This window comes from Rhinolophus hipposideros (assembly GCF_964194185.1).
Source record: "Rhinolophus hipposideros genome assembly, chromosome: 19".
NCBI lineage: Eukaryota > Metazoa > Chordata > Mammalia > Chiroptera > Rhinolophidae > Rhinolophus > Rhinolophus hipposideros.
In genome coordinates, this window is record NC_138065.1 from 35,906,328 (window position 1) to 35,926,604 (window position 20,277).

Here is a 20,277-nt window from a genome sequence, read left to right on the forward strand (position 1 = left end):
TATCACATGTATGAGGTGTGATCAAAAAATATGGTGAATGTTTAAATTAAAAATTTTATACACTAAAAGACACATTGTCATTAGTCCTCCTCAAAATACTCCCCCTCGCTTTGAACACACTTATCCCATCGTTCTTGCCACTTTCTGAAGCAGTTCTGGAAATCCTTTTTCGTGTCTTTAGTTGTACTGTCATGGCAGCCTCGATGTCCTGAATCATTTTGACTTTGGGGAAGAGCCAGAAGTTGCACGGTGCCAGATCCGGTGAATAAGGTGGATGAGGACACACCGTAATGTTTTTATTTGACAGAAATTGCCATATAACAGAAGTGATGTGTGACATGGAACGTTGTCATGATAGAGGATGAAACCATTTGCCCATTTCATGTTAATGTGTCATTCATGATCCATGATTTACAGCACACTTTTAAAACACCATACCTCTCAACTGTAGCTCACACCCAACCATCTGCACCAAACAAGTTGAAACTTGTCACACACTGTTACAAAGGTTCGATACTCCACTTCCCATATTGAAGATCCCTGCCTTTCCGTTGGCTCTCTGCAGCATTCACCATATTTTCTGATCACAACAGAATCCTCCATGTCACAAATTACTTCTGGTACGGCAATTTGTGTCAAATAAAAACATTATGGTGTGTCCTTATTCACCTTATTCACTAGATATGGCACCGTGCAACTTCTGGCTGTTCCCCAAAGTCAAAAATGACCATGAAAGGTAAACATTTTGAATCGATTCAGGACATCAAGGCAGCCATGACAGTGCAACTAAAGACACTCACAAAGGAGGACTTTCAGAAATGCTTCAGAAAGTTCCAAGAATGATCGGATATATGTTCAAAGCAAGGGGGAGGATTTTGAGGGGGATTAATGGCAATGTGTCTTTTACTGTAATCATTTTTTTTACTTAAACATTCACCATATTGTTTGATCACACCTCATATCATCAGGAACTAAGGGATTCCACATAAGCTATATTCCAAGTAGTAATGAGAATAGGTATCACTTATTGATATCTATTCTGTGCCAGGCTCTGTACAAAGTACTTTATCATATATTAAGGTGGGGGTTTTTTGACCTTTGCACAATCTTTGTGAGGCGGTATTACTTTACTGAATGAAGTCTCATGGATTTCACTTTATTCAGGAAGAGACTGAGCTTCTGAGGACAGAGTCAGTTATAGCAGCTTAGAATTGAATTTGAACCTGGATCTACCTGACTTCAAAGTCCATGCTTTTAATCATTGTATTACATAGTTTCCTTCTTATTCCACTAAATACTAAAATGGACACATTCCTATGAAAATCTTTATAACATCTAATATTTTTGTGGCTTCCTATAAAAATACTAAGTATAATAAGACCTTTAATTAATGAGCCAATATTACCATTTCTGTCATATATTATGATGCTCTCAGAAAACACTGACCGGGGTAGAAGTAATGGCTCCTCCCCTAAATGCTTAGACTCTCCTGTTAGTCTTTGCAGTGTTTTGTCTCTTCCCTCACTTGCAAACTGTCACCTCTTCTTAAAACTTAGTGTACTGACCTATTTCTGTAACAATCCTGCTTCCACACAATGATAGAAGAGGAGGAGAGAAAGAGGAGACTTTGTGCCTGGATCCCCATTTGATACTCAGGGGTGGGAAAGAACACCACACCACACTGGTGACTCCAAGGTGCTGCACAGCAAACCTATGTTACTACTACTGAGCCTCCCTCGGCTCTCACGGGGTGTGCAAAGAATCCAGAAATTCCAAACTGCCTGCTGCTGCTGAAGTTGCATGAGCAGACGGTTATCACAGTGGAGTGAGGTGACCAAAGATAATGTTTTGTCCAATGTCCATGCCTAAGATCAACGAACTGCAGGGCCAGTAAGAGCCTAGATTAGATTAAGTTACAAACACATACAGAAAGGTTGAGGTGGCGGGGAGGGGATTGATTATGTGTTGGGTTGGAACAGAGCAGCAAGTTCTATTCAATCCAAAGAATGGAACACAAATTCACTAGCTGCAAACCTGGGTGACCAGCACACCCATGGTCATTGCCAGGGACCCAAGGAACTAGAGGGGGGAAATAAGGCCCCAGAGGTCACGCAAGTGCTAGCCTCCACCCCACACACCATCTTGGAGAGAAGCCATTAGATGGGTAGAATTGGCATCTGAACCCAAGAAAGACTGAGTTACCCAAAAAGACAACTTGAACTGGAAAAGTTTGAAATACCACTAACTGGGAAGTCCAGCGTCCCTCCTAACTAGTCTCCCCTTGCTGTTCAGTGAAGTGGTAGCTTGTAAGAGAGAGATGATCTGTTAAATAAAGTAAAGAAGTAAACCTAGGTGGGTCTGAGTCAATTTGCCACCATGCCTCCAGAAGTATGTCTGCCGTAAGAACAGACAGGCTCAGAAAGTGGGAATCTGCTGAAGAAAGTACATAAATTCGGTGAAAGGACTCCATGACAGCAACTTTGCTTATCCAAGGCATCTTAATCCCTCCAGGTGCTTGGCTAACCCTGTTGGTTAAGAATCCCAAATAGAGGGCTCTAGTGAAGTGAAACAGACTTTCTAGCCAAATGAAGCAATGTGTGTGTTCCACATCCAAACATAAACTACTCTGGGATTATTTATTGTTTCCAAACTCTGTAAATGAACACTTATTTTGAAGCCAAGCAAAATTTAATTAGGAAAGTAACCCACTGCATGGACAAAACAGAATCTCCCAAGTTGGCATCAATATTGGCCTGATCTGGATACAAGATATTGGAGAGTTTAAACCGAGAAATGTTAGGGGATCTGCCATTCTCTACTGATAAAGAAGACATCGTCATCATCATCATCATCAAGACAACATGTATTAATGGTCACTGGATCATTATCTTATGAGTTAAACAGATACTAGTGTTAACCAATTTTTATAGATATTGAAAGAGGGCTTAGCAAATTGAAGGAAATTTTCTTAGGTCATTTCTTAGGTCATGACATTTCTTAGGTCATTAGGGCTTAGCAAATTGAAGGAAATTTTCTTAGTCCCAGTCAGAGCTGGGACTGTCTAATGCTGTATTTAGTCAGGATTCTCCAGAGAAACAGAACCAATAGGAGATACATATGTAAAGAGATTTATTGTAAGGAATCAGCTCATGTGATTATGAAGGCTGACAAGTCCCCAAAGCTGCAGTTGGCAATCTGGAGACACAAGAGAACCAATGGTACAGTTCAAGTTTGAATCTGAAGGCCTGAGAACCAGGAGACCTAATGGTATAAGTTCAAGTCCAAAGGCTGGCAGTCTCAAGACCGAGAAAGAGCCAATATTTCAATTCAAATCCAAAGTCAGGGGGAAAAAGAAATATGTCCCAGCTCAAAATCAGGCAGGAGAAATTCCCTTTTATTCAGGGAAGGGTCAGCCCTTTTGTTCTAGTCGGGCTTTCAACTGATTGGATGACCCTCTCCCTCTACAATCTGCTTTACTAAGCGAGTCCACCAATTTAAATGTTAAACTCATCCAAAAACATGCGCACAGAAACACCCAGAATAAAGTTTGATCAAATATCTGGGCATCTCAGTCAAGTTGACACATAAAACCAACCATCACAAACACCAAAGCCAATGCTTTTAACTGTATCATGTTCTATAATCATCTTTCATGGAGTGTAGAACCATAGCTCACAAATCCTGCAGCTCCGCCAAACCTAGAGTGTCAAGGAGTTTGAAGGAGCTGCAGGATAGAGTACCTCTCTAAAGCTCTACTTCGCAAAGAGTTTTTATGAGGTCAACATTTATCCTTCCACACCTGAAAGAAGTATCTATCTACCCCCAGAAAGAAGTATTGTAATGAATGTTTTCGAAACCTTTCTTCATCCCCTCACTTATACCTCCCTAAGTAGACTGACCAGCCATCAGTAGGTATCCCATGAGCAAAACGAATCCATTCTGTGTGTCCTGGCTTCTCAGATGTGCCTGTGCCCCAGTGTCGTGGGGAAAGAGAGGGCTTGAGCTACTTGTCTCCTTGTGATACTCAGAACCCACTTGTGACAAGCCTGCCAGCCCTGTGCTCTGTCAGTGCCAGTTTCTTGGCCTAGAAGTAGGTCCATAGCTCATGATCCAGAAGCCAAAGTCTAGGCTTGAGGAGGAAAACAGATGGTACCACCATATTCTCTAATCCAGTAGTACAGTAATAAAGCTGAGACTGTATTGTGACCCTCACTAGACTCCTTCAGACAGTCTTCAATTGAGTAAAAACCTGGAGGAATGAGGCTAAAGTGGGCTTCAACACATTAACAAAGATCAAAGCTCCAAGATCCCAAAGAATATTGAGACATCATCCACTTTCCTGCCTCCGGGCACTGCGAAATGGCAATGGCAAGAACCTTTACAAAATAGCTACAGAGAAAGAAGCAATATGATCCCTTCCAGAACACTGCTGGGGATTTGTGAGTCCTCTTCACTTTCTCTTTGCCTTTAAAAAAAAAAAAGCAAAAAAAAAAAAAACAAAAAAAAAAAAAACAATGTAGAAGAACCTAAGTCCTTACACGTCTTGGGCCTTCAACTCTATAATAGCTGGCACATCGCTTCTCAGCCTTTTGGCTAAGATCAAGTGTATAATAGCTGGTACAGTCAGGCACCACTAAAGAGAGTTGAGTGTTTATAAGCACCATCAACACTGGTAGCCCCCCAATAACTGTGCTTCCTTGCATGTATGCCCTTGTTTAATTCTTTCCCCTTGAATCTGAGTGGGTCTTTGATTTGTTACAATCAATAAACTTCAAGAGAATGGATGCCATGTCAATCCCAGGCTTAAGCATTGAGGCCTGGAAGCTTCTCTTTCAGCACTCTTGGGAGGTTGAGCTGCCCTGTGAGAAGTCCAGCTGTACAACTGGAGAGGCCAGTGGACACTCCACAAACGGAAGCCACCTAGTGAGAAAGGCACTGAGATTACATGGAGCAGCTCTAAGGAACCCAGTCAACAATGAAAACCAATGGAAGAATGAGGGGTAAAAGACATCTTTCCCCTTCCTTTTCCCCTTCCCCAGCAATCCTTAGGGTTCCCAGAGAACCATCTGAAAGAGCAACAATGGGGACAACATGGTGGGTTCTAGTGGGAGTGTTCCCCTAATGAGCTGTGTGGGTAAGTTGCTTCAGCTCCATGGGTCTCAGCGGGGGCAAACTAGAAGATCTCCGTGCTTCTGGCAGCAATAAATGTTGACTCCCTAAGGAACTGGATTCCTAATAACAAATCAGATGCACCTCTGCAATCTGCAAGCGGCCCACCCACATGGAGTAATCAACCAGTCACTCTCCTGAAATACCATGTCTCGAAAGGCTGGGCTCTGGAGAGCCCAGGTCACTTTAAAAATAGCAGAAACACCTTCTAAACTTAAGTGGGAAGTGACACTCATATTTCAGGTGAACCATGTTATATTGGGTTTTTGCTCTCTGGAATTATTTGGGTTTAGAGAAGATGTGACGTGCAGTATGAAATAAAAATGCACTGCATGATCAAGGGATTCTACAGTATAAATAGATTACATAATATGTAATCTACGCAGTTATATACATAGTTAGTTAAAATACCTAACTGTCTTTGGAATCAGTAAAATCCAGGTAAGGTACATGCTCTTGACTGTATATATAGAGAGAGAGGGTGCCAAAAAAATGCATATACATTTTAAGAAAGGAAAAAACTATTAAAATTGTAATACTCAATATATACTGATAACAAAAGATGAATACAAGTCACATTTGACTTCTGCAATTACAAGAGGTGCTTAAAGTGGTTACCATCAGTGTCCAGACACTTCTGATTATGGTGAACTACTGCTTGAGCAACATTGACCAAAGTGTTCACTTGTACATTTTTTTGGCACCCCCGGTATATACAGCTTTTGCAGGTAGAATGTGTAACTTCTAATCAGCCAGTGGTTTATTCTGAAGCACCAAGTCTGCCTCCAAATTCATATTTTCTGAACTGATCGAGTCTCTCCTACATTGTTCATAAGATGTGTGGGTTCGACCTGGCTGCCCTTGTCATGCTATTCATTGACTCTCATCTGAAAGTTTCCCGTTTCTCCAGGACTTTGATGCAAATTAGCCAGATTCTACTGCCTCCCTCTGATGCCACTTTTTACCCACTAGAGTCTTTAGCAGCAAGAGTGCAAGCAATTAAATGTAAGGTTTCCTAAATTCAATCTTTCTCATCCCACACACAATTTTCCTCTTTATAGAATAAACCAAACATTTCTCTAAAAATTGGAAAGACTCCCTTCCCCCACCAGGTGAAGCTTCTTCAGCTGATGGGGCATGAGCCAAACTCCATTGCAGTAGTCCGACGTGTGAAAATAATTCCAAACCTACCATTTGCCCATAAAATAAATCTAGGAGATATTCTAAAAAGAAATTATCAGAAAACTGCTTTTCATCATAATTACCACAAATAACAAAGGAGAAACTAATGAAAGCAATGACTTAGAAAAGTGACTCAGTTTGGGCAATTACACAGATCAAAGCTATATTCAGAAAGCAGTTCACACAAATTTATTGTTCCCTGCTAACACTGGTTATTTAGAGGGCTACAGTAAATATTTCACAATGTAGTTCTAGTAACTTATTTTTCTTAGAAGAGAACACGTCCTCATGACATTCTATAATGTTGTAGATTACTAAGGATAGCAGTGTTCTTACAAAAAGCAAGTTTGAGTAAAAATATTTTTTCCTTTCTTTGAAAACAATGGAAAACTAATGATTGAGATCAACGATAAGAACATGAGGTTTGTCTATATGCACTAGACAAATACAAGGAAACAATAGTTTGATTTGCCTGAACCTAAATAAAATCCATACCAGAAATTAATTTAAAAAAAAAGATCAAGATTTGGTAATACTGGTGAGAATGGTAGAGGATGGGATTAGAAACAAGAAGTGAAGTCAGATATATATGTATATATATGTATGCATATAATTACAAGAAGCGGAGTACAGCACTAGGAATAGAGACAATGGAAATGTAATGGCTCTGTGCGATGTCAGAGGGATAGTGGATGGGGTGGGGGGGGGTCCACACAGTGTGAGGGATATAAATGATACACGTCTAAGTATTACTTTGTCTTGTGCACCTGAAACTAATAAAAAAAAAAACTCATAGACACAGATAATAGTTTAGTGGTTGCCAGAGGGTAAAGGGGGAGGGGAGTGGTAGATAAGGGTAAAGGGGATCAAATATATATGGTGATGGAAGGAGAACTGACTCTGGGTGGTGAACACACAATGTGATATATGCATGATGTATTACAGAATTGTATACCTGAAATCTATGTAACTTTACTAATAATTGTCATTCCGACAAACTTTAATTTAAAAAAAAAAAGAAGTGAAGTCAGTATAATGCACCTTAATAAAACATCTAAAATCTTAATATCAGCAAAAGCCACTTGGTGGCTCTATTGTGTTCTTCAATAGTAAAATTCCATGAAAATTATTCTTCTAAATTGTCAAGCGCCCAATCTTTGCACAATACGTACTGAACTCCCTAGAGATTCAATAGTTATTTGCTTTGTTATTTGATTTTAATATCCTACATAAATAGATTTTTGATTAAGTCAGTAAATTACAATAAGGAGAGAGATTTCAATTTCAAAAGCAAACTCAAACACTGCGTTTACTGGGTAGTTACCCCTAAGCACATGGTTTCCAAAACATGACCTCCATCTTCATTCAGCATCAAATTAAAGGATTTTAAAATAATAAAAACAGATGAATCCATTTCACAAGCAGTATAGAAGAGAATAAGAATATACTAGAAATTGGGTTAGAAATATAAAGACTTTTTTACTAGTCAATGATAGTTTATTTAATAAATAAGAGGTCAGTGATATGTTGAATTACTTCTAAGAAACATTTATTTGTGTAATCACCTGATAAAAAAAAATTCATTCCCAGAACTCAGAAAAAAAAGGTGACTCAAATTAATATAAAAATATTAAATAATACTAGAAAAAGATGTTTTAAGTTAGTTTTACATGTGCCTCCTCTGTTATTTTAAAACGTTTTTGGTAAACAGCTCAGTAAGGCTAGGAAATAGCACTGGAGTCTCAGAGCAACTCGGTTTAATACAACACACATTTAAGTATCTACTTGATCCCAGACATGGCAGGAGAGCAGGGGACACATCTGTCCATTTGAAAGCTATGCCCAACTTCCCCGTCTAGCTTTATCTGTCCCACTCTACATAGCATGTAACTCCGTATCGCGCTCTCACCCCAGGCTCCAGTCACAGCAAACTAGACCAGGAGTGAACAACTGGCCAAACAACCCATAATCAGCGATGGACCAATAACCTTCGCTCTCCAGAACAAAAACTAAGACACTAAAGCTGAGAGATCTGTAGAGTTGACCTCGTACATGCCGGTGAATAAATGGGAAAAAGTAGTCTTGAGAGACAAATTGGGACGGGTACACAGAAGAGCAGCTATTGAGGCCTGTGAGGCGAGAAATGGACAGAGACAGATAGACGGGGGCAGAATTGGTTCGATGGAGACAGAGATTACAGGTAAAGACAGACAGCAAACAAGGACAGATGGAGAGAGATGACAGACAGATAGCAGACAGAGACACAGACAGACGGAGATACAGACAAAAGGCAGGCAGCAACAGAGACAGATAACAGACACTCAGTGGCAGGAATCATTTACCTCTGCAACAGGCAGAGACAGGCAGAAAGACAGATAGATGGGGTAAGGAGAGGAGAGAGTGGAGGAACATGGAGAATAAGGAGAGGGGACAACCAACAGAAAGTACAAGCGCAGGAGCCAGAGCTGAAGAATGGGCACCCACGAGCAAGGAAGTCAGATGATGGTCAGACCCAGAGGGTAAGTGGGAGACCAAGCGAGCACAGGACCAACCGTTGGAGAGAGTGCAAGAGAGGGTAAGGAGGGAGACTGAGACCTGAGCCAGAGGGAGATACAGAGAGAAGAAAACCAGGAAATTCAAAGAGCCGGCATTACTACAGACAAGTGAGAGGTAGGGATTGGGAGGTTGGGGGAGAGAATGATAAAGTTAATTTGTACATGGAGACCCCAAAAACAGAGGCTGTCCCAGTGGCTCAGCCCACATCACAACCATAAACCTAAGTCTGTCTGTACTTACGGGAAGCACCTCACTGTCAAGGAAAGCTAACACCAATCACAATCCCTGAATTCAGCGAGAGCTAGCTTACCTCCCCCTAGCAAACAAGACCTGCTAAATACTAGCCTTATCAGGAAATCCCTGACCTTCTCGCCAATCCAGTTTCTGTGGTGCTGCTTCTAACAATCCACAAAACTCGCTCTTGCTCAAAATACCTCGAGGAGACGGCTCCACTGCTTATGAGGCACCAGAAGCCCCCAAATCCATGGGTTGTTTTCCCTCAAAGGAAGATCATCAAACTTGTACCAAATTTGTTTTAGTGTTGTCATTTGACAAGAATAACAGCGAGACGTGGCACACTCAGTGAAGTCAGCCGGGGCACAGCCCCTGGATGTCCTGGGTATGTGTGAAAAGTATAAAGTGGAATTTCATCTGTCAGAAGGAGAACAACTAGAATTTAGGACCTCCTCTGCCTTTGAAAAGTATCGGCTATCATTTCAAAACAGGGACTCGAGCGCACACATTTGTCTCCTCGTTCTTGAATGATGGCTGAAAAATTAAAGGGAACATACTCACAACAACAAAGAGAAGGGAGTTACCAGCAGGCACGAGCTCCGTTTCTGGAAGATGAGAAATAGATAGAAGATAATGTACGGCAGAGGCAGCCACGATTTTAAAATTTCAGAGGGATCTGGACAAGCAGGTCTCTGGAGAGACTCTGGACAGTGAAATGCTAGGTGCTACCTGAGGTAGAAATGGAATGTGAGCAAAAACCTGTACTAATTGAAAGTCTATAAGAAAAAGTCCACTCGGTCTCTGACATGACATCCACACACTCCATACACACACTCTGGCCAGCAAACATTTGCCTCTCAAGTAAAGAAATGCATGGGGTTGTCTTGAAAGCAGTTGTCTCCGAACCGTAGTGTCCATCAGAACTGCCTGGTGGGCAAGTAAAACACAGGTAACTGGGCCCCAAGCCCAGGGTTTCTGATTCACCAGGTAGGGCCGGAGAATTTGCATTCCTAACAAGATCCTAGAGAATCTATTACTAGAAATCAACCAAAGGCAATTTACTTAATCTTTTTAAACCTCAGTTTCTATACTTATACAATGGAAATAATAAAAGTGCCCAACAGAATAGAGTCATAGTGAAGACTGAAGTTGGTAATGCACATAAAATCTTTGGCACACTGCCAGGCATACAGGTGAGAAAGTCTATTTAATTTGTCCAAGGTCATGATTATAAGCAATAATTATAATTGGTGCTTAGAACTAGTATTAGCTGGCTTCTAATGTCTCTGATCAACTCCCAATTTACTTAGTCTTACTTGACTTGATTATGAAAGTGAAAAAAGATGGAACAGAAATGTGATAGTATCTCATCAAGCCTGTAGGTGATAAACTCGCTGAGTTTAAAGCAAGGGTAGGCACATATGCTGCCTTTATCAGGAAGAATGCAGGTGTTTTTTGCTATGTTGAAAGAAGTACCTTGATGAAGTACACCCCTTCATCAAGGTCACCTCCATGATTGAAACTGGTCTGGACTAAAGTTGAGAAAGTGCTTCACCCAGAGAACCAGCAATTGGTTCTATCAGCAGAGTCTGGGCAAGACAATAATAATGGCAGACTTAGATGGGTAATTAGAGGAGTGTTACTGACAAAGGCATGGGTGAGGTATTGGCAGCGATGTGCTGGTAAACCAACTGGGCAAGAGCCCGGACTTACAGCATTTGCCAATTTCTGAGGCGTAAATACTCCCACCATGGCAGATTTCAACCTACAGAACCAGGAATAGGGAAGAGATTTGCATGATCAGCCCTTGAGAAGTAGCACCAGCCAGCCCAGCCTGCCCCAGCACGCCACTGAGGAAGAAACCGCAGGGACAGTGCAGTACCCCAGGGTTGGGAACAATTGGAAACTTGAAGCTGCCCAACCCTACCCAAACCCACAGAGAGCAAGGTGGACATGTAACCTTTAACCAAGGGAAAATAGGCTACAATGACCTTGCAGGGAAGAAACTGGGAGAATAAATACTGCGACCTCCCTCCCATCTCATGCTGGTATGCCCCCAGGAGCCAGGGGAGCCAGAAAGCAAGGGAGTCTACTGACGTACTCCATGTGGGTCAGCCTCCCAGGACACAAAGCAGGTTGGAGAAGAAAAGGGAATGGTTCTAAGGAGGCAAACGGAGACACATAGCACGTTGGGTCATGTACAGGCTCAAAGCACAACCTTAATGACAGCAACACAGAACTCTAATCCATTTGATCCCTATAATACTGAGATAAAACAGATGTAAAGAAAACAAAAACTTAAAGATTCAGTTAGATGAAATAAATATAGTTTTGTCATTCAAATTAACTTTATTTTCTTTGCCATGGTGGTGAAGTTCTATTTTAAAATATGCTTCCCAAATTCATTCTCTTAATCAACCAAAATTAAGCAGGAGATAAATCTTGGTAAAACTTTCCAGTATGTATCATCTTGCAAATGCTGACTCCAGCACTCTGAGAATGCCCATGGATGATGGCCGTGCTATTGCTTTAAGGGAAGGAGGTAATGACAGGCCATTCCTCTCCTTTGCAAAAGCACCTTATGTCATTGCAGAGCCTTTCAAAAGCTATGAGAAACAATGGTTCTGAGGAACTCCATTATTAATTACATTAATAGTTATAGGATTGACTCAGTTAATTTCAGAACATCAGTGGTATGCAACATGGGACTAATCAAAAGAGTTGTCCTTTCATTTACATAATGAACAATCTTAGGATGAGTAAGCAAATTAATTCTGATTATTGGCATAACTCTATTATACCCAATCAGAAGAGTTTTAAGTAATTTTGAGTTTTAAGTAATTTTGAGTTTTAAGTAATTTTGTCATTAACAAGAGTTAAGGACTGTTAGAGCAGAGACCGTGAGCACTGAAGGAGGCGATGAGTTGGCCAGACTGTAATCTGTTCAACAAGACTGCACGTGCATAGAGAACAACCAGAGCATCAAACAAACTCCAGCATCTAGGATATGCTGCAAACTGAAAACAATGGGTGAGCCACCCAAGACAGCAGGCCAAAGAAGACAGGGCAATGAGATAGCCCCGAGGAATGAGATTTTTTTTTAATTGGGGAATATTGGGGAACAGTGTTAGGGCCCATCAGCTCCAAGTCATTGTCCTTCAATCTAGTTGTGGAGGGCGCAGCTCAGCTCCAAGTCCAGTCACGGTTTTCAATCTTTAGTTGCAGGGGGCAAAGCCCACCATCCCATGCGGGAACTGAACCCGCAACCCTGTTGCTCAGAGCTCGCGCTCTAACCAACTGAGCCATCCGGTCACCCCAGGAATGAGATTTTTTAAAGGAAACTTCTGTCACACCAAAACAAAGCTTCACACATTCTGCAGCCTTCTTTAAATTGACTTAAGGGATTTGGTCTCCCCACATCCAACCTCACAAAAAGAAGAAAAAGCTATAAAATCTAAGAATAATTTTGGGTGAGGTGTTTAAAAGGGGGAAATGTATAGCACGTGTTGAGTTGGTATAACATCTTTTAAGTCTTTGGAGAGGTTTACAACACATGTTGGTCTTCAGCATGGGTTCCTCCATGAGATCCAACATCACAAAGTCGCACTTACTTTGGTATTCCCTGTCTCTAGCACAGTAGGCACGAAACAGGTCCACCATGTTTATGAAACTGAACTACAAGCGAGCCTTTGTTTTGCACTGCAATTTGTCTTGACTTTTATTCCTCCACGAAATCTGTGCCTTTCCTTTAGTCATTTTGGTTTATTTTTTATTCACTAAAATAAACATAAATCATTCACTTCCTAGTTCCTTCCCACTTCCAGCTCTAATTCTTACATAACCTCTATCCCCAGGGTTTACTGCTTCTCGATTTAAGAAAGTGAGTCTCTTAAACACACACACACACACATACACACTTTGCATGCGCCCTTTGTACACAATTCTAACTGTGCAAGTCTTTCACATCGTTTATCATCATGTGTGAATGAGTTCACACTGTGAGAACATTCCAACACACAGTGGATATGATGCCTCCCAAAGGACAAGAGCAAGTTTTGTTTTCGTTTCATTTTGATCATGTGCTCACTACTAACATAACTCTAATGACCCTATTTCATTAGTTGCTAGATTGTTTGGGCAATGTCATAATTCAAAAAAAAAGAAAGAGGACAAAATACCAAGTGTTGGCAAGGATGTGGAGTGATGAGAACTCTCAGACCCTGCTGCTGGGAGTGTAAGTTGATACAAACCCTTTGGAAAATTGTTTGGCCGCCTCTACCACAGTTAAACACATGCATCCTAGGCATATACCCAATATGTGCCCACACATCCCAAAAGACACATGCAAGAATGTTTGTAGCAGCATTCATAACAAACAAACAAAAAAAACTTGAAATAATTCACATGATGTTGGAGGAGGTCATGGAGAGGATGTGCCCTTCCAGTTGACCCGTGAGCTGGACACAGGCAATCAGAGGCTCATCAGCCCCACCCCCGTCCTTGGAATGTACATTCTGCCCACCGTTCCTACAGTGGGAGCTGTTTCAAGGACACAGCCTTGAGAGAGTAAGGTGTTGTTGAGACCATCTGGACTGATATGTGAATGAATCAAGGTAAGGCCTCTATATAAACTTGTAAGATTCGGGTGTGCAGTGCAGAGATCTACCCATCTCGTAGCCACCCAAGACAAGCCTCGTATATAAGCTCCCTTGTTTTGTAAACCAGCCACCTACGAATCTGGAGGGGTCTGCCTCTTTCTTTGGTTTCTCCTTGCCTTCCGTGTATGGGGGCCAGTTTGTGAACCAACACATGTGTCCACCAACAACAAAATGCATAAATGGCGCGTGTCTTATGGTCATACCATCAAGTCCTATACAGCACTGAAAATGAATCGACAATACACGCAGACAACTCCAACTGACAAAAGAATACAGGCTGCATGATCCCATGTATGTAAAGCTCAAAAAAAGACAAAAGTAAATGGGAGTGTTCAGGAATGCAAAGCAAGATGGTAAAATTATGAGGAAACACAAGAAGTCATCACCATAAAATCAGGACCTGGCTCCCTTTGGAGAGCAAGGAAGATGGGACCAGGAAGGGCCCCCGAGAGTTCCTAGAAAGCTGGCAAAATTCAATTTCTTGCCATAGGTGGTGACAGCACAGTATTTATACAAATGTGTGAAGCTGTACAAAATTATCTTATGTGCTTTTCCATTGTGGTATTAAACAATTTTTAAAGGTTTTAGAAAGGGTAGAAGAATCAAGACAACTTATCAAATTATTAAAATAAGGAAGGTTTTCATATGGAAAAAAAGGAGTGGACTAGGTCACTTTAGTTCCACAGGGCAGATCTTAAATGAGTGGCAGCTATAAGTGGGCAGATGTTGGTGAAACCAAACAACATAACAACAATAAAAAAAAAAAAAGAAGGCGAGGAGAGGAGAGGAGAGGATAAACCTAGTTCACAAACATAGTTGCTTGAAAATAAAATTCCTTGTAAGAAAGTGAGTGTCCCATCACAGACGCTATTCTAGAATGGGCTAGATAACTATTGGAAGGGATATTCTGGAGAGGATGCAGACACTGGAAAAGGGATTATAAAGAATGTCCCTTCAGACCTAATATTCTGTGATTCTCTTTCTCACCAGTTACAAGTGCGGTCACCTAAAGACAGAAACAAAACAAAAACTAAAAGGGTTCATTTCAATAAATAAAGTATATCTTAAGCATTTGTTTACAAGCCATTAACTAACAAAAATGAAAGGGGAGGGGAAGAATGAGGGGCTTCAAGGTAACGCTGAAGGAACCAAACGAAGCGAAGCCCCGTCATAAATGAAGAGCTGGTATCAGAAAGAATGAAGCCAGAGATTCAATTTACCCATAATGTTCCTCAAATGTATCTATTCTTTAATGATAGCTTACTAACATAGATGGATTCCATAAAAATCATGGAGTTTGGAAACTTTATTGTCTTATGTTAAATAACAAGGCTTCATCCTCTCAGTCCAACAGATTAAACTTTTTGACACTTTCAAAGAAAGACAGCTGAGCCTGGGCTGAAGGTTATCTTAGAACATATTACAAGAAAAAACAAACTCTGTTGAGCTGGTCACAATCCAGATTCTCATCCACTCCCCTTTCAGAACAAGAATGGATTTTAACTAGTTTTTCTGTTTTACAAATATTACCATGGCTCAACACATCTACGAGGAGACACAAATTACCTATGGCTCTCATCCTGTTTGCTAACTACTTATATCAACAACCGAAACCAACTTAACACTACAAAAACACAGCTGATTTGGCAATCTGTAAGTTATACATGTACTTACATCTGGACCAAAATGTGCTGAGTTTCACTCCTGCTAATGTGCATGGATTCTTACTGGCATCTACAATTGTTTGATATAGGTTTCTGAACACTAACACATATGTTCTGCCTCGAATGGGGCCATGTAGGGTAATACTTTTGTAGTTTCCTGGCACTAAGGTCTGCCAGCCTTCCTAAACCAGATTTCCTATTTGCTTCAGCAAGCATTCTGAAAGTAAGTGCCTGCAGATTTAAGCAACCGTCAAAAATTTCTGGAACAACACTTTCTAACCATGAATCTGTAAGAGAAAGAGTGGCTTTGCCTGTGTGGCAACAAAGTCAGTAGAAGAATTTGAAATGATCACCAGTAGAACCGTCAGCAAAATCAAATCAAATCTGGCACGTTAATTATTCCTACTGACTACTTACAACTATCCAAAGCAGAGATAATTATCAAATTCCCACTTCAAATGGTATTCAGAGTGTAACAAAGAAAGTTATACTAGATTGTAGTCCCATCAAGAGCAGTAAACACCTTAAAAGTGCTTTTTTAAATACACTGTCAGCTCTAAGTAAAAGTTACAGCCAGGAAACACTGTGGAAACAAAATCCCTGGACCAAGATTCACCAGAATGCAACTTACTCAGGCTAAGGGGGTGTCTTGTTTTCCACTATATCCCCAGTGTTCAATAAGTGCGCTCAATAAATCTTTGTAGAATGAAGGAGCCAGTCACAACGGCTGACTAATCCCTGAGTGGCCTTTAACTGCCTTGTACAAAGTCTGCCTCTTACTAACTGTAGATAAATTATTTAACCCGAGGATTCTTAGTTCCCAAAACTCTAAAATGGAAACAACTGCACCTCCTTTGCGGGTTTATGACGATCCAAGGTGATATTTTATGAAAGGAGACTTCATATTTTATAATGGGCACGTGAATGTTACAGTGCCCATTTTATCCTGCCTGTGCCTTCAGCCAAACCATTGACAAAGATGAAAATACTGCCCTTCCTTGAAACAAAATTAGCTTCTCCTTTGCCCTGTTATTCTGTTTGGATGTGGTAGCGTGGCTGTTAGCCAAAATGCATGTTGTTCTTGTTGTTCTAACATTTTATTTAATTTCCACTGGGAAATTATGCTTCTCTAGAGAAAATAATGGTAATACAAGGAAGGTCGTTGCATGGTGGGCCATGAGGAACACGACATTGGGGTCAAGAGGCTTAGGGCTTCATCAGTTTTGCCCTTAAATATTTGAGAATTGGTCCGTGCTTCAATTTCTTCATCTATACAATGGTGGGGAAGGAGAACAGACTAGATAGCATCTAAGGTCTGTCTTATCTACAGGTCTAGGATATTCCAGACACCAAGATGTTCCACGCCCCTAAACAAAGTCAGTTCTATTATAATTAGCCTATAATGAGAGTAGGTTTTTCAAAGATGATGAAAACAGTTCCACTGGCTAACTCAGAATGGCTGGAGAAACAATGATGTTACAAGAAGGGTGAATGACACCTTCTAAAAAACACCTGCCTCAGGTACTGTATGCCTGTCACTTTGAATGAGTCATTTAATATTCCTAGGACTCAGTTTTCTGAGTTTTAAAAGAGGAACAAAAATACTGCATAGGACCACTGGTAGAAAATACCTAATAAAGTGATCAAAACGTCTCGCTATTTAAAGGTAAAATGCTATTTAAATACTGTGATGTCCAAAAAAAGGCTGGTGGATTTTAGGAGGAGACAATCAATATTTTTAAATAGACTTTTTCCATCGCAGTGAAATAATATAATGCATGTAGATATTGTGTTATTTCCAAGAGTTCACTTTTTTTTTTCTATTTGTGTTCAGGAAATATTATGAAAAAAATCACTAAAAACTCAAATCCCACATTTCAAGATCAGAATCTTTTCTTCTGAAATGATACATAATTTCAAAAGTTCATCCACTTTTCCCAACACGGTGTGTTTGTTGTTGTTGTTGTTGTTGTTGCTGTTTGGTTGGTTGGTTAATTGAAGTCAAGCTGTTTGAACTGGTACTGAAATTAAAGTGCCAGTACTAAAAATATCCCCAGCTACTTATTCTATTGACATTCTATGTATGCCTACAGATGTGGCTGGAAGAAGATCAACTAAGCCAGAAGGTATTCTGCCTTCTCAGCTCCATGATGTTTTTAACGGTGGTATCAGATTCAGAGTTTTGGGGGAGTGTTTATTTATTTATTTATTTATTTATTTATTTTATTTTATTGTGGTTTTAGCGCCAAGATTCTTAAGTTCCTCCTACAAGCCCAGGGAACCTTGTGACTATTACATGTAAGAGTCTTTTACTGCTCTCTCCACTCAAAAACATAATATGGTATACATTAGATACAAGATTTCCCTCTCACTTAAAGAACATAGCCTCTTCACACACACACACAAAAAAAAAACGGAATTGTTATTGATATTTGAGAAAGTTGATGTCATTGGCAATGGGATCCCCAAATCTGCAAAATTGCCTCCATTTCCCGTAACAGGCCAATAACAATAGCAATCATAGCACATTAACTCTTAAATAGATTTTATTTAAAAATCTATGAACACTTCCGGCTTTTTTATGGTAGAAGCCTTCATTGTGGCTGATCATGTAATAATTATCATTCCCTTGTATCCCTAGGTAAAGGCTGTGACCTTGCTCTAAAAGCCACTTCAGTTTAAAAGAGGAGGACCTTGACGGGAAAGGTGACTAACCAGAAACTCTTCAATACTTACTCTTAAGAGGCACATGAAAAATGACCATTTCTAAGAAAGAGTTTAAATAATACATGATTTGCTGCCCTAGTTTTTTATTATAAGATAAACTTAAATCACTTTTTAATCACAGAGTATTTCTTAGTAGCATAAGTCACTTTTCATGCCCTTCCCCTGAATCCCTAAGTCCAAATAGAAACCTGTAGTTTTAACACAAGCTCCATAAGCCTCTGAAACCAAGATATTTACACATTTTTAAAACCCATTTTCCTGAGTTAGCTCTTCACGTCCTCCTAATGAGTGTCATCTGTCTCTGAAAGAAGAGAGGTCCAGGAGCCTGGAAAGAGCATCTCTAGGTTTGGTCCCCTTTCGTTTTAATCGTTTGATGAACGAGTGTGCACTGCACCTTCCAACTGCCAGGCTCCTTCCTATTTGCTCTGCAAGCGGTTTAGCCGGGTGCTCCGCACTGGGTCCTAAAGGCGTTTGAAACGTTTCCCTTTCCAGCACTGCTACTGCCGTTTCCCGGAAAATAAGACCTAGACGGACAATCAGCTCTAATGCGCCTTTTGGAGCAAAAATTAATATGAGACCCGGTCTTGTATTACATTGTATAAGACCCGGTAGTATATTATATATTACATTACATTATAGCCGGTCTTACATTGTGTAAAACCCGGTCTTATGGTAAAAATAAGACCGAGTCTTATATTATCTTTTGCTTCAAAAGGCGCATTAGAGCTGATTGTCCGGCTAGGTCTTATTTTCGGGAAAGAAGGTAGGACTCTGGCCACCCACCGCTTCGTGCTACTGTCCATCTTAATGCCACGAGGAAAGAGAGGGGCGGGGAGCATTGGTTTACTGGATAATGGAGAGATGTACAGGCTTGGAGAGTTTGGGAATTTATAGGTGAGCAAGATAGGTGGGCACAAAACATTGTGGTGGGTTTGGAAGAGAGGAACTACGACAGGTGCCTGCCCGTGACCACTTAGCCAGCTGTGCACCTGTGCCCTCCACCTCCCACCTGTGTCCAGGGAATTCTTCCCTTCCTGAGCCCTCACCTCTAAGGGGCTGGGTGGGGGGAAGGGGTGGCACCCGGCAGCCTGCCGCACCACCCTAAGTCCCCAGTCCCTACACCTCGGACTTTTAGCTGCCCACATGGGAGGCAGTGAGAGGCAGCTGCGTGCTGCCGCCATCCCTGGGCGCCGGGACCAAAGTTGCCCGTGTCTCCTGCTGGCACCCCGGTCGTGAGGCAGCGCCCCGGGGGCCTCCGCGGAGGGGTGGGGGCAGCACTCGTGGGGACGCGCCGCCGCGCCCGCTCCTGCTCCTGCCGGAGCTGCGGCCAGCCTCCCATCACTTTTTCCGGCACTTTGCTCATCACCTGTCAGGCTTCCTGGGGAGACCGAGAAGGTGGGAGAAACACCCACAGGCCTCCCCAGGACAGCTCTCTCCGTGGAAGGGGGGCCCTCAGACCCCGCCCCGCCCTGCCCACCTCTCCCATCCTCGGGGACGCAGCCCGGGCGCTGCATCTGCTGGCGCCCGGCGGCGGGAGGCGACCGCAATAAAGGCGCGGTGACGAAGCCTGGGTCACAAACTCGAATGCACCTCTTACCATTGGACCGCCGGACGATATTCTCCAGGAACGTGTTTTGCGGAGCCACCAGTCCCCTCCTGCCCCCGGCCATGGTCATCCTCGCGGCAGCTCGGGGTCTGGGGAGCGTCCCCGCGCGGCTCCTCACGGCAGCAGGACGAGGGGCGCGGCGCCCGCGCGCGATCCCGGCTCGAAGCGCCCCATGCGCCGCTCGGGGACCCGGGCTGGCAGGGGCGGCGGCGGCCTCCGGCTTCCAGCCTGGCGCTCTCTTCGCGCCTACCTCCGCGCGGCCCGCCTCGCAGTGCACTCGCGGGGGCTCGCCTCGCCGCGGCCGCCGGCGGGAGGGCGGAGGGAGCGGCGGCGCCCGGGCCCGCGGCGCCCCCTGCCGGGCGCGTGTCCCCGGCCCGCCCGCGGGAGACCCAGCCCGGTCCGGCGGCGGCCGGAGGCAGCGGGAGGCGGCGGGCACAGGCTGGGTTAGCAGCGCCGCCCTCTGGACGCAGCCGGAAATGCG

At 42.4% G+C, this 20,277-nt stretch overlaps 1 protein-coding gene across 3 annotated transcripts in view; it reads right to left on the minus strand.

The window, feature by feature from the left end:
* The window catches only part of KCNH1 (potassium voltage-gated channel subfamily H member 1), a 335,068-nt gene extending 314,997 nt beyond the window's left edge, over positions 1–20,071 (minus strand). The window contains exon 1 of one of the 3 annotated variants that reach the window (XM_081026796.1): positions 19,788–20,071. In XM_081026796.1, coding sequence (XP_080882922.1) covers positions 19,788–19,866 — 79 coding nt within the window. In that variant the 5' untranslated portion in view covers positions 19,867–20,071. The remainder of the gene's footprint in view (positions 1–19,787) is intronic. The other 2 variants (XM_081026798.1, XM_081026797.1) reach the window with 2 other exon arrangements.
* Between the last annotated feature and the right edge of the window lie 206 nt (positions 20,072–20,277).